General features: G+C 39.3%; 1 protein-coding gene across 6 annotated transcripts in view; it reads right to left on the bottom strand.

The window, feature by feature from the left end:
* The window catches only part of LOC119029103 (collagen alpha-1(XXIV) chain), a 95,804-nt gene that overhangs the window by 62,563 nt on the left and 20,892 nt on the right, over positions 1–12,349 (bottom strand). For all 6 annotated transcript variants that reach the window (XM_037115694.1, XM_037115698.1, XM_037115693.1 and 3 more), the window contains exons 4-6: positions 8,175–8,228; positions 4,276–4,329; positions 564–617 (exon numbers count right to left, since the gene is read on the bottom strand). In XM_037115694.1, the coding sequence (XP_036971589.1) occupies positions 564–617; positions 4,276–4,329; positions 8,175–8,228 (162 nt within the window). The remainder of the gene's footprint in view (positions 1–563; positions 618–4,275; positions 4,330–8,174; positions 8,229–12,349) is intronic.

Here is a 12,349-nt window from a genome sequence, read left to right on the forward strand (position 1 = left end):
GTTTGGAAGAAAGAGGAGCAAAAAGAGGAGAGATAGTAAAGTAGAAGAGACCAGCTGTGGCATCGCCAGACAAATCAATGATAAGAAAATGAGTCAGAAATGCAAGAAGGCAGTTTAGAGGAAGATGCTGAATAAATTAAATTTGATGAGGAAACCCTAACCCTAATCAGATTATAAAACACATTCATTAACCACTGTAACAAATATATAGTATACAAAAAACTATTATTAGATATAATAAAAAAAAGTTTTTAATCATCCACAACTTGGAAAGCATTAAGTCAACAGTAACTCAATGCTCAAATTACCACAAATGAAATCAAGAGTAGACTAAAATGCAGCCAGTGAGCAGAGACTAAATGAGGTCTGAGAAAGGACTGTGGTAAAGATTGGAAGCGTACCATCTCAGGTCAGGAGAAAAGCCTTTGTGAGGGAAAGGGCAGAACAGAAGAGAGAGACCTTTTTAACAAAACCAAGAGGAAGAAGGAAAAGTACAGAAGGGCCTGAGAGAAACACGTAGGGACAGGGAGCATGACATAAAGACCTGTGGCAGATATTCCTACCTTCTCCCCTGGTGGAGCCTGGCCTGGAGACAGCCCGGGGTCTCCCTTTGAACCCTAGAATAGAAAAAGATTCACCGATTCAGGACACTTAAGCGACTCAAATGTATTTCCTATTTCATCTTCCTATCTTACTGCAACCACGTGGCTTCATGTCGAATCCATTCCTTAAGATGCAGTTTCTCTAAAGGTAGCAACGTGTAAGTGTCACTACCTGCCACAGTGGTTCCAAACAACTGAGAAGAGATCAGCAGGCATGAAAGATATGAACTTTAAAATGTCCTAACAATTACAACAATTGGTTGCTTGGTTCAATACATGAGACTACAGGCTTTAAAGCGGGAGGTGTATGTTTTGAAATACCAGTAACTTGGAACTGTCACAGACTATGAATAATGAGAATACTTAAAGTTTTTTTTTTTTACTTTTAAAATGTTTTTTCTTTAACTTACACAAAGTAAGTACTTCACAAACCAGTGCAGCTTCAAGAGGACCCTCAATTTTTTTTTTTTAATATATCTTAACTGCATGCAATTTTTCACACATAAAGGACAGAGGGAGACATTTTGCTGATACGTCAAAGAGTTTGCAAGGTTGGAGCTGATGTTAAGTAAATTTCCACTGAACAGCAATATTAGATTTCAACAGCAAGAGTTCTTTTCTTTCCAAACTTATATGGATTTGGGTCATAAAATATTCTATTGACATAAAAAATGTTTAATCTCAAACATTCTTCCAGATAGCTCTGCGTCTACAATGGTGTTTTGGTGTTAAACCAAGAACAGCAATGTTAGCAGACCTCCAAATAATTTCAGCATGACAATTTTATCTAATTATCTGACTTGTTGCTGTTTACACAAAATTAAATGCTCAGGTATCATTGAACGGTTAGCTGTTGCAATGGGCCAGGAAAAAAAGCAGATGTGTGATGTGTATGTGATAAGGTATAGTATAGAACCCAACCATATTAGATTTTTTATGAAATCTAAGATATACAGCTGGTTATGGTTTGAGGTGCTGAGCACTTGTGTGACACCTTTGATATAAACTTTAACCTCCGTACCTACTTTAAACAGGTACTATATCCTTGGATTTTGATCAAATTTCAATAGCTTTGACTGACACGCAGTGAGGCATTGACAAGCTTGAAGGTGGGAGAACAACCCTGCATAAAAGCAAGATTTCCTTCTGTTCGAGAAATACAAAGACAGCAGTGTGTGAAAGAGGTTGAATGGCTCTCTCAAGTTGTGCAAGCACATCGTCATAACATTTTAGACAGTGCTTAAAACACATGTCAACTACGCTTAGCATCGGGGTTGATATTCCTCTGTATGTCCTAGTAACCAAACACATTTCAGCAGAAGAATTTTTTCCTAAACTGAGACAAAGAGTCTCTGAATCCCTTTTCCGCCTCCACAAAGGAGTTTGGGTGTGAGAATGACTCACTGATAGGCCACTGTGGTATTAGAGGAACAGATTTTGGTCTTGCATGTGTAAACAGAAACCCTATCTTTCGTAATAACCAATCAGAAGCCCTCAACCAGACATGTCCCAGCAGGGTCAGAGGTGTCACAGAACAAATCTATTAATCTGCTTGTGCTGTAATCAATGTGGAAAAGAGGATATTACACTCGTTACAAGGCAAAGAGATAATAATTCATGAAACTACTGCATTTTATTAAATGTGTCTCTTCTTTGTCTGTTCTGTATATGTACTGATTAAGATTCCAAGTGAGAAGCTATCCACTGTCGAGTAAAAAGTTTCTGTTTCTGTTCCTATAGCATGACTCTTCCCCTTCTGACTACACGGTGTAGACAGCCACTCTGTGGTCGCCACTTGGGACCACAGTCACCACAACCATCTGCATGGAGCTGCACACATCCTCTCTCAGTTGAACAAATGTACCATTTCCATCTGGTGCCATGATGGGAAAAACTTAGCAGAGATTTAAAAATGCTTTATTTCTTGTTTTCCCTATCTGTGAAGTATGTGTTATAGTGGATGAGCCGGGACTAGCACGGTTATGTCTACGGTGAAAACCAGGAGAACAAAGATCTACGCGTTATTTAGGCCAACCACCACCCTTGTCTCTTTAGACTGTCACAACACACTGACTCATTATCACGCTTGCATACATCTGGTTGTGTCTGCTTTAATCCTACTTGCACACACTCACAACAGCAAATAATGGGCTCTTTACAGAACAACAAGTCAGACTCTGCTATAATTAATGCCATTTGCCATTTTATAAAAAACTAACTTCAGTCAAATGCCCTTTTGTGAATGTATAGAATTTAACACAAAATTCACTGACCTGGAGAGTTTTCCTCAAAGACAAACTGATCAGAAAGTAATCAAAGACTCGGCTTAAAAACTTAATACAAAGTCTGCTGATTTCTGTCTGTTCAACAATGGTAAACTCTTTTAAGAGAAAATGGATGCTAAGGCTTGTCACTCCCTTCTTTGCAATCGTAACTTTACTGTGGATCCCAAAACCAATGTCCTGCAATATCATAAACAATTTTTAAAAAAAAATGTATGCCCACTTCACTGAAAGGAAAATATAGGAAAGTAAATTACTTTGAGGACTTTAACTTTGGGTGGAGCCTGCCACAATCAACAATCAACCATCTGGTTACAGTATTCTGTGTGTCAGGAATTGTTCTATTTTTTGTGATTTGTATAATGCAATCCTTTGTCTCAGCAGTTCAGCTGGAATTCCATCTTAACAGAAAACATCCAGAATACACATGGAGCAGTAAATGAAAGGAGTACATGACTATGGAATTTCCCATGTCTTTAGACATACAGTATTACAAATGTGCACATTCCTTTTTTTCATTTCTTACAAATCTGAAATACCATTACATTTTAGTCTCCTTTTAATGAAATTTAAATATATCAGTGGATGAATTTCACCATTATGGTTCAACTAGCAGCTGTACAAAATGTAACATGGGTTGAATAAAATATCACTGTTAATAAATTGTTATTTGCCAGTTTTGTTTTAGCAACCATTTTTCTTAGTTTTCCCACTAGCATCATCCATCATTGTATGCTTGTGAGGCACTTCCAATATACCTAAAGGGCATTTTTCCAACTCATGAAAAAATTATTTGATGTAATTTTTTCCTTTCCCTGTAGCTTGATCCAACATGTTAGTAGGTTTGCATGATGTCATGTGACATTATCTTTTGACAGTTGAATGAACTATACCATCAGTTCAGGAAGACCCCTGAAGTAATGCTTGTATTGGCTGGTCAGCATCAACTGTTTGCAATGTGCTTTACAATGACTGGCTCATTCACAACTGCATGGCTAGTACTGTCCAATGATATTCATGGACAGTGTAACTCGGAAATATTTATTGATGCAGCTCAAACTACCACCATCCTCAGCTCCTCCTAAAGTAAATCCCTGTATGTGTCTTTCCACAGCCCTTATCATGATTACCTATTTTACCAATTCAATTAAGAAAGGCATAATTGTGTAATTAATGTAAGATATAGACCACTTGTCGTGTGACACTTCTCATGCCACTTCTTAACTGAACATGTAAAACTATTTTGACAAAAAGTGTGGGAGCAGAGCATGACATTGCCATGGCCTGTGTGTTGGGATAAGTGGAGCTTGTTTCAGCTCTGAGGGTACACATATGGATTGTCCACACCCACAAATATATATAATACCAGATCCTGGGAAATAGTCACTCACCTTGGGCCCAGGTGGTCCAGGCTGTCCTGGGTGTCCATGTGGACCAGTGGGACCCTGGATCGGATGCAGAGAGAGGGGGAGGGAGAGAGAGAGAGAGAGAGAGAGAGAGAGAGAGAGAGAGAGAGATCATTTAATTACTGTGCATTACTGACAACATCAGCTTGTTGCGAAAATTAAATGTCTGCCAGCAATCTCAACTACAGATAAACAAGTGAAGGAAAATAGTTTCTCTTGAAACAAGGAATACTGTAGTTCTCTTTCAAGCCTCACTTGATATCTCACTATGGAATGCACATTCTGGTTTGACCAATCATGGAAGCTTTCACTTGCTTTATAATGTTGTACCGTGGGGCTCTCAGGCATAATGTGGAGCACTGAACTCCCTGGTGTCATTATGTGTGATGCATATTCCTGATCCCAGATTCTGCTGCGGTGACCCCTCATAGGCTACAGTGTCCTCTTGTCATTTTGTCAAGGAACAAGGAAGGACACACCAGTAGGAAAGGACGTTCCAGCTCGTCAGTGGTCAAAAATGTTACCGCATCCTGAGTAAGACTCCTTGAGCCAGGCACATGAGGGCATTTCTGTGAGTGATATGTGTGTCGCTGCCAGCTTGGCAACTTCACACACATGTATTTGGTTTACTGCCATTATGTGATGGAGTCTACGTTGGTCCACTCATTCAATAATGTGGACTCTTTAAAGTCGAGTTTGGACCTTTCAGGGTTGATGTTATATGGGCTTCAGAGCAGGCAATTCAGGAGTGGGTCATATATCATTATAGTAAGATAGTGAAAGAGGTTCAGAAGACATCAATAGGTTACAAGGGTAACTCGGGTATCAAAGAACAGAGTGCATGCATGTTCTTAGGCACGTGGAGGAAATACCTCAGAATACAGTGTATTCAGTTAGTGGGCGTCTCCCTCTCAGATAACTCCCTCAGTTATCAGAGAACCAGAGTAACCCTGGTAATAAAACATTTCTTCTGAATTGCACATTCCATACATTCTTGAAATAAACATCCAGTACATATTCATATGGTACCACATTTGTTCTTAGTGCACCAACAGTATTTCAGTTTTTGAAGATCCCAGGCATGCTATGAATGCACATCCACACGTGCACACTTATGTCTCAACTAGATGTACAATTCATATGCATGCACACACACCAAAATACTCTACATTCCTGCACATCTGTATCCCTACTGCTTTCTCTGCACTTCAGCCAAGAGACAGGAGGGATCTCACTCTCATTCATTGTCATTTTTAATGTCAGTATTCTGAGCCTGATTCCATCAGAGAAAAGAAATTGAACTTATGAATGTCTTAAACACTTCATTTGGTTGAAGGTTATGGCAAATGTTGAATAAGGCGTGATATGAGCGTCTTGAATCTTAACTTGAAAATCTTTCTACTTAGACCTTCCTCAAACACAAAATTAATCTATAGAGGTGCTCCTATGGTTAACTGTGTATTTGGTCAGGAAGTGGTTAATAGTGCATAGAAGTTACTTTACTGCAAAATGGCAAAGAACAATTGAAAATGTCATTGCAGCTCATTTCCTTTATAAAATACTTGATTACTACAATACTTAAACTGTAACATTCATGGCCTGCTTATAATCAAAGAGCATCTTAAGTAAATTGGTGTTTCCACTATAAAAGTCTACGCCATATGGTATGCCATGGTTGACAGACCTAGTGTGATAACATTACTGATTACAGGCAGCAAAACTGGTCTGCTGCTCTGTGCTGAGACAGCAGAGACACAACCACAGTGCCACATACTGCCCTCAGCTTCCCACCACATAATGATTCCATGCCTCCCTCTATCGCCACTTTATGACTTACCCTATAGGGCGACGAGTATGTTCTGAACCAGCTATATGTTTTCCAAGCCTTTTACTAGGAGACGTGTTTTACTGTCTACCAACTTGTCTTCCTGTCTATCGGCCTTCAAGTCTGCCATTTGTGCTCTCTGTTGGAATACAGTAGAACATAGGGCCACATCCTGAAAAAACAACCACCCTTATTTATTTGTTGCAGCAGAGGTGGCCTCTAGCAAAACAACACAGGGTCATCCGGTAGAAACATTGAACTCAAATTTTACCCCAACTTCCTGAATTGTCTTTCATTGTCTCACATATACTAAATCATCAAAACCACACCAACACATCCCCATGCAATGTTTTAACACAGGGATGTTTCTGCTCTAAAATGTACATAAACATGCACTCAACACATTTTAAAGCAAATCATTGACAGTTATTCAGACTTGAGAGTCATTGTCTGATGTGGTTTATAAGCAGGTGTTCCAAACTATCTATACCTAAGCATTAAGTGAACACACTGTAGATATGTACTTTCCCTGGGTTATATTTACAAATGACGTTGCTCTCAGGATTTCTGCAGGTTTGAACAAGTCAAACTTGGCAGACTTTTTAAGACCTTTTTAAGACCATTTTGAACTAAATGTAAGACCTACACAAAATAGGAAAAAGTAAGAAAAAATAAAGTCGCAGAATTACTTTAATTTGAATTTAGTTTTTCAGTTTGTTTTTTTTTATTTCAGTTTAGTTTTAATTAGTTTAACAAGTGATTAAGTATGTATAGTTCATCTTTTATCTGGGAATTCAATTTAATTAAGTTAACTATAATGACCTTGGTGTGTGTGTGTGTGTGTGTGTGTGTGTGTGTGTGTACACACAGTGTTCTGAGATGAGTCAAAGACAGTTTGAATGGTGCTTGACTGCGAGACAACAGAGGCGGTGCAGAGTTGGGGTCGAGCAGAACTGGATGAACTTGGACTGGGAACTGGTGACAGAGGTGTACATAGCGTGATTTCGCTAGACTTTTAGAAGCTAACTGGTGTTTTTTCCGATTTTGTGTGCGACACCAGTGCTTTCCCAAAAAGTTTGCCCAAGTCCCCTTATTTAAGACCTAAGCAAATGTAATTTAAGACCTATATGCAAAACATGGATGTGTTTAAGACCATTTAAGGCCTAAAATTGACAATTAAATTTTAGATTTTTTAGACCCCGCAGAAATCCTGTGCTCTGCTGGGTAGCAGCAATTCTACAAAGATCTAGAGTTAATTATTTATACACTTTGCCTCTGATGCGTTCAGCATCCATTTAGTAAAATGTGTTATGTCCTGTTTAAAGAGGCCTCCAGGGCCTGTGGCATTAGCAGCTGGTTGCAGCTGGTTGAGTTTGGTCACTCAACCTTGATGCAGACAAATACAAAATACTGCCTGCATCCTCAAAGCAAACTATCTATTTGTCATGAGCCTTTACAAAGCGAGGCTTATTTCTGAGTTTAATAAAGATAACCACAAACAGCAGTTGTCTGTGAGCACCCCTTTCCCAACAGTTACAGCTGGATGTGATAGTAAATACAGGCAAAATAGGCTACATATGGCTAGAGCCTGTTGACTGCCATAACAAAGCATTAAAATACAAATGCTTAAGTCGTCAGTTTGTGTAAGTGCTGTTTATCTAAGTTCACTGCCTTATGAGCCAATAAACCTGACCTGAACTTCAAAGTCTTTTTTACCGACTCAGCGAACAAACTACCACCACCAAACACGTTTTGTGTTAATCGTGCCTGTAAAGACGTCACCATCTTTCGTCTGAATCTAAGCAAAATAGCACTTTCATAGACCCACAAATACATTTTCTAGTAGAGATATACAAGGTTCACATACAAAGGAGTTTTCTATTGTATTAAGTGTGAAAGAAGACACATCTAGTAGTAAAACTTAGATAAAAAAGACATTCTTAATTGTATCCAACTATTATATACTCTGAGAGGGTCAAAATGTTCCTCCTGTTCAATATATTACACCTAGTTTACATCATGCTGACTCTGTACCTTCATCTTCATGCAAGTTACTCACCCGAGAACCTCTTTTTCCTGGAGGACCAGGTAAGCCAGGAGGACCAGGGGGACCCTAAATCAGAGAGACAGAGGGACAGGGAGAGAAAGAAGGGAATGTTTTGGAGAGAGGGAGAGAGACAGAGGGAATGAAAGGAAAAAGAAGAAGAGATATAGAGTATGTTAATGGCAAGCAATAACATGCAGTTCACTGTCCAGGCCTTCGCAATGATGAGTATGTGCTATATTTATGTAAGAGCTATGAAGTTCAAAGAGCCAAGTTTTCTCAACTACAAGGATCGAGTTACATCTTTGAGATGAGACTGACACTGCCAGCCTTAGGACGGCCCACAGCACTGAGATAATCCTTTGTCTTGAAAAAGCATTGCATGAAACACAGGGAACAACTGCATGTCTGGTAAGTGTAAGTTGTGAAATAAAAATTACAAGTTTCAAACAACCAAAAGTAACATTGTGGATAGCAAGCAGTAACAAACCTCCTTGAGCAGAAATGGATCAAGAAAAGGGCCCTCTGAAAGGCAAGTTCAACTTCAAGGCTCTACCAGATAGTTCTCTCGAAAGGAAAAAAAAAGTTATTTGCATTTACTGTTGATGTGAACTGAGTTAGCAGAGAGTGTGTCGAGCCTCCTCCTTTTCAGCAAAGAACGACCACAGTGAAAAGTTTGCAACGAAGACACCTGGATAATTTTACGTGCCACAAACTTTCAACACCGATAGCTAAATTGGTGGCTACAGCTTGCAGGCCAATTAACAATGTTTAGTTTACTTTTACATGTGTAAAGTTGGATACTACATTCTGTTAGCATTACTAAGGAATGTTACATATATATACATATATATATATATATATACACACACACACACACACATATATAATGATTAGGGGTGTCACGATTCTCCAAATCCTTGATTCGATTCAATTTTCGATTCTAGGGTCATGTTTTGATTCGATTCTCAATTTTTACATTTATCTTTTTTAAAGCACAGGTTGCAATGCCATTTTTAGACTAGACTTTTATGCAATATAATGTCTGACCTTTGTTTGCAATGCAATCACACTACAATGTTAAATTCAAAATATTTATTAACAACATAATGTAACAATAACTTATATCTTAAGTCAATTGGAAACTCAAACAAAATAACCTGCCATCTAGTTTCTGCAGATCTTGCAAACTGTGGCTTTTTTGTCGACAACCCAATGTTGTCAACGTAACATACTGGAAATCCAAAATACTTCCAGTGGCGACTTCAGTGAAAGAGGAGGGGGTTCAAGTTCTGTAGATGGGTCTACTGTATCTGCATTTGCCATTGTTGTAAGAGTGGTGTCGCCCCTTTCAGGATTAGGGTGGTGTGTTAGGTGTGTGTGCGTCAGGTGTGAGTGGGCGAGTGAGAGTGAGGGAGCGTGTGTGTGTGGACAGTGAATGAATGGGAGAGGAAGGAGAAGCGAAAGGAGTAGCAGTAGTACCGAGGGCAATAAAGTATACAATATAGGCTGCAGCTTGGCCGTGAATAAAGGCGACAGCTAGATACAGCAAAGCTCCCTGGTATTATTTCCCAACCAGCTTAACACGTGAAAGAGGGTTCACCCCGAAGGTAAACATAAACTTCGGCCCTGGAGGAAATCATCTCCCCTGTGCTTCCCGACCACGGTCCATGAGCCGCACAGGAATGGTGTAACACCATGCTATCGTTTTGCTGGATGTAGCTAATAGCTACTGGCTTAGCTAGTAGCTAAGTTAGAGGAGGTCGACTCGCAGCACTTCAACATGTGTGTTTTTTTTCCGCTTGGTGTGGCAGCATCAACGATCCCATTTTTTAATTCAAAGTTCGAGATTGAGACTTAATTTTGGTCGATTTTGATTTGAAATCAAAATCGTGACACCCTTAATAATGATTAACATGAATCTGCATAAAGCAATTTGTCCAGTCCCACGTTGATAAGGGCATTACAAACTTGAAAAATATCCCTTTAAGGTGCATTTATAACAGATAAACGTGTGCAATTAATCTGTGGCACATCAGCGCAACAATATTGTTTGATACCACAATTATTAAAGTCTTTATTATCTCTTTTTCTTTCCATGATTAGAGGATATGGCGAGTTCTACCTCACTGAAGTTGTAAACATTGACACAGCTTTGATACGATGGGGAGGTGGCGTAATTTGCAGGGCCTCGTACCAGAGTGTGCTCACTCATATACTTCAGTACGAGGTCCACACAGAAATTATCTGAGGTATAAATTCTGTGAATTGTTATTACACACACAACACATATTTTCTCACATATCTTTTGAACCGAACCAGGCTGAGCCTGCATTTGCTTTCTTGGACCCGCTTGTGATGCTGTGCTGTCATATTGTTGCCGGTTGAGACAACTTCTTCCTATCTTAGCATGTTTCAAACTTTAAAGAACATAGTATATGCTTCACTGAAATATGCAAACACTGCTTTTGGCATTGGTCATTCCATCCCTAACTCCTGCTGCTGCTGCTGAATTATAATTGCTGCCATTATAGTTTGTATACAGCTCTTTAAAAATGCACTGGCATGTCAGTTCTGATCTGTAGTGAAAACAAATATCTTCCTTCCTGATTGTCTTGGTCTAATATTTGTAAGATGAGAAAAACGTTTTACAAGAGACTACCGTTTCCCAAAAAAAGATCTGATGATTTCACTGGACTATGTGACTCATCACTAAAGGGGATTTAGAATATACTAGTAGAATCTGAAATAGAAAGACAAAGAGTGAATTGATTCACTTGAAAGGAGACACACTTAAACGGCAATCTACATCACTGGAAAAAACAGGAAATCCCTTTGTGGTCAAGGAAGATATTTATTCCTCAGGCTGTTGTGCTACTTCCCAATGCAATCTCCCCTAAAAAACAAACCCCACTAAAAGGTACAATGTTCCGTGGTTTGGATGAAAATAAAGGTTTAACTAGTTTATTTAGTATTCTGAGTTGTTGCTACAACAAGATGTTATAATGGGGTACTCTGGTGCAGCCTTATCCCCCATCAGAGCAGTAGATGGGCACAGAGGGAGATATGAATAAAGAAACAGCTGTTTGTTCCTCGAGACTCCCACATACAGACACATGGAAACTTTGAGCACACCACCGCCTTCACCACAACAACAGGGCCTGAAGAAACCAAGGAATTCCTGCAGTAAAATGATAATATTCACAAGCTTCAACTGTGCTGCCAAGGCAAGGATCAAATCATTCCCAATGGAGTCAATTCAACAAGTCAACTGAATTTTCTGGAAAGCTGAAGGGAAGACTGAATCATCTTTTGAACTTTTTGCATTGCCTGACATTAACTTGCTGCATCATATGATCCCCTGCATTGTTACCCAACACAGGGTTGTTAAGTAAGCTGTCTGCTGTGGTTAGCTTAATAACAGTCCATGTAACAGAGACATTACCATGAGGGGAAATGCAATAAGGAGGTGATGACTAACTGTCAAACTCCAGAACTCATTCTGAAGGGTTACTCTGAAGCACTGCTATAATCACCGAGTGATCCAAACATGCCACATTAATGATTTCACAAACAAAATTAAATTGCCATTTCAGGAATCTGTGCCTCTGCCAACCAGGCAGTTGCTGTTTACATCCATATTTGTAATGGTGACTAAACCAAAGCTGTTGCATATTTTTTTTGGCAAAATAGCTTATGGCCCAAAAAGAGATCTATTGTGAATTATCAAAAAGTGTAGACATAAACTGTGGACTGTAAAATTCAAACATAAGAAATATTTGGACCACAAAAAACACACAGTAATCACGTAAGCTAATGATAATAATACAAACAGCAACAGCAGCCGAGGGTCTCTCTGTGTGGGTTTAGCGTACTCAGCAGGATGGTGTGTTCGCAAATGCTTATGAAAAATTGGTAGAGTCCTTTGCCGGTACCATATGTTTGCAGAGATTGCAAATTGCTTCAGTTAGGTCCTTTGGCTTGCTAGTTGCATCTTGTTTAAAACCAAAAATCTAGCTCCTCCATAATTGCATTCACTGAAAATGTGTGCAATGTAGTTCATGGGGAGGAGAACTAGCTGCACGTGCTGGCTCACACCTACCCAACTATATCGGCAATCGCCAATTGTGGCCGGTTGGAAAATATTAATGTGTCGCCAAACCCACTTCAAATTGAACTCACTCACAGAT

This window comes from Acanthopagrus latus, chromosome 11 (assembly GCF_904848185.1).
Source record: "Acanthopagrus latus isolate v.2019 chromosome 11, fAcaLat1.1, whole genome shotgun sequence".
Taxonomy (NCBI): Eukaryota; Metazoa; Chordata; class Actinopteri; order Spariformes; family Sparidae; genus Acanthopagrus; species Acanthopagrus latus.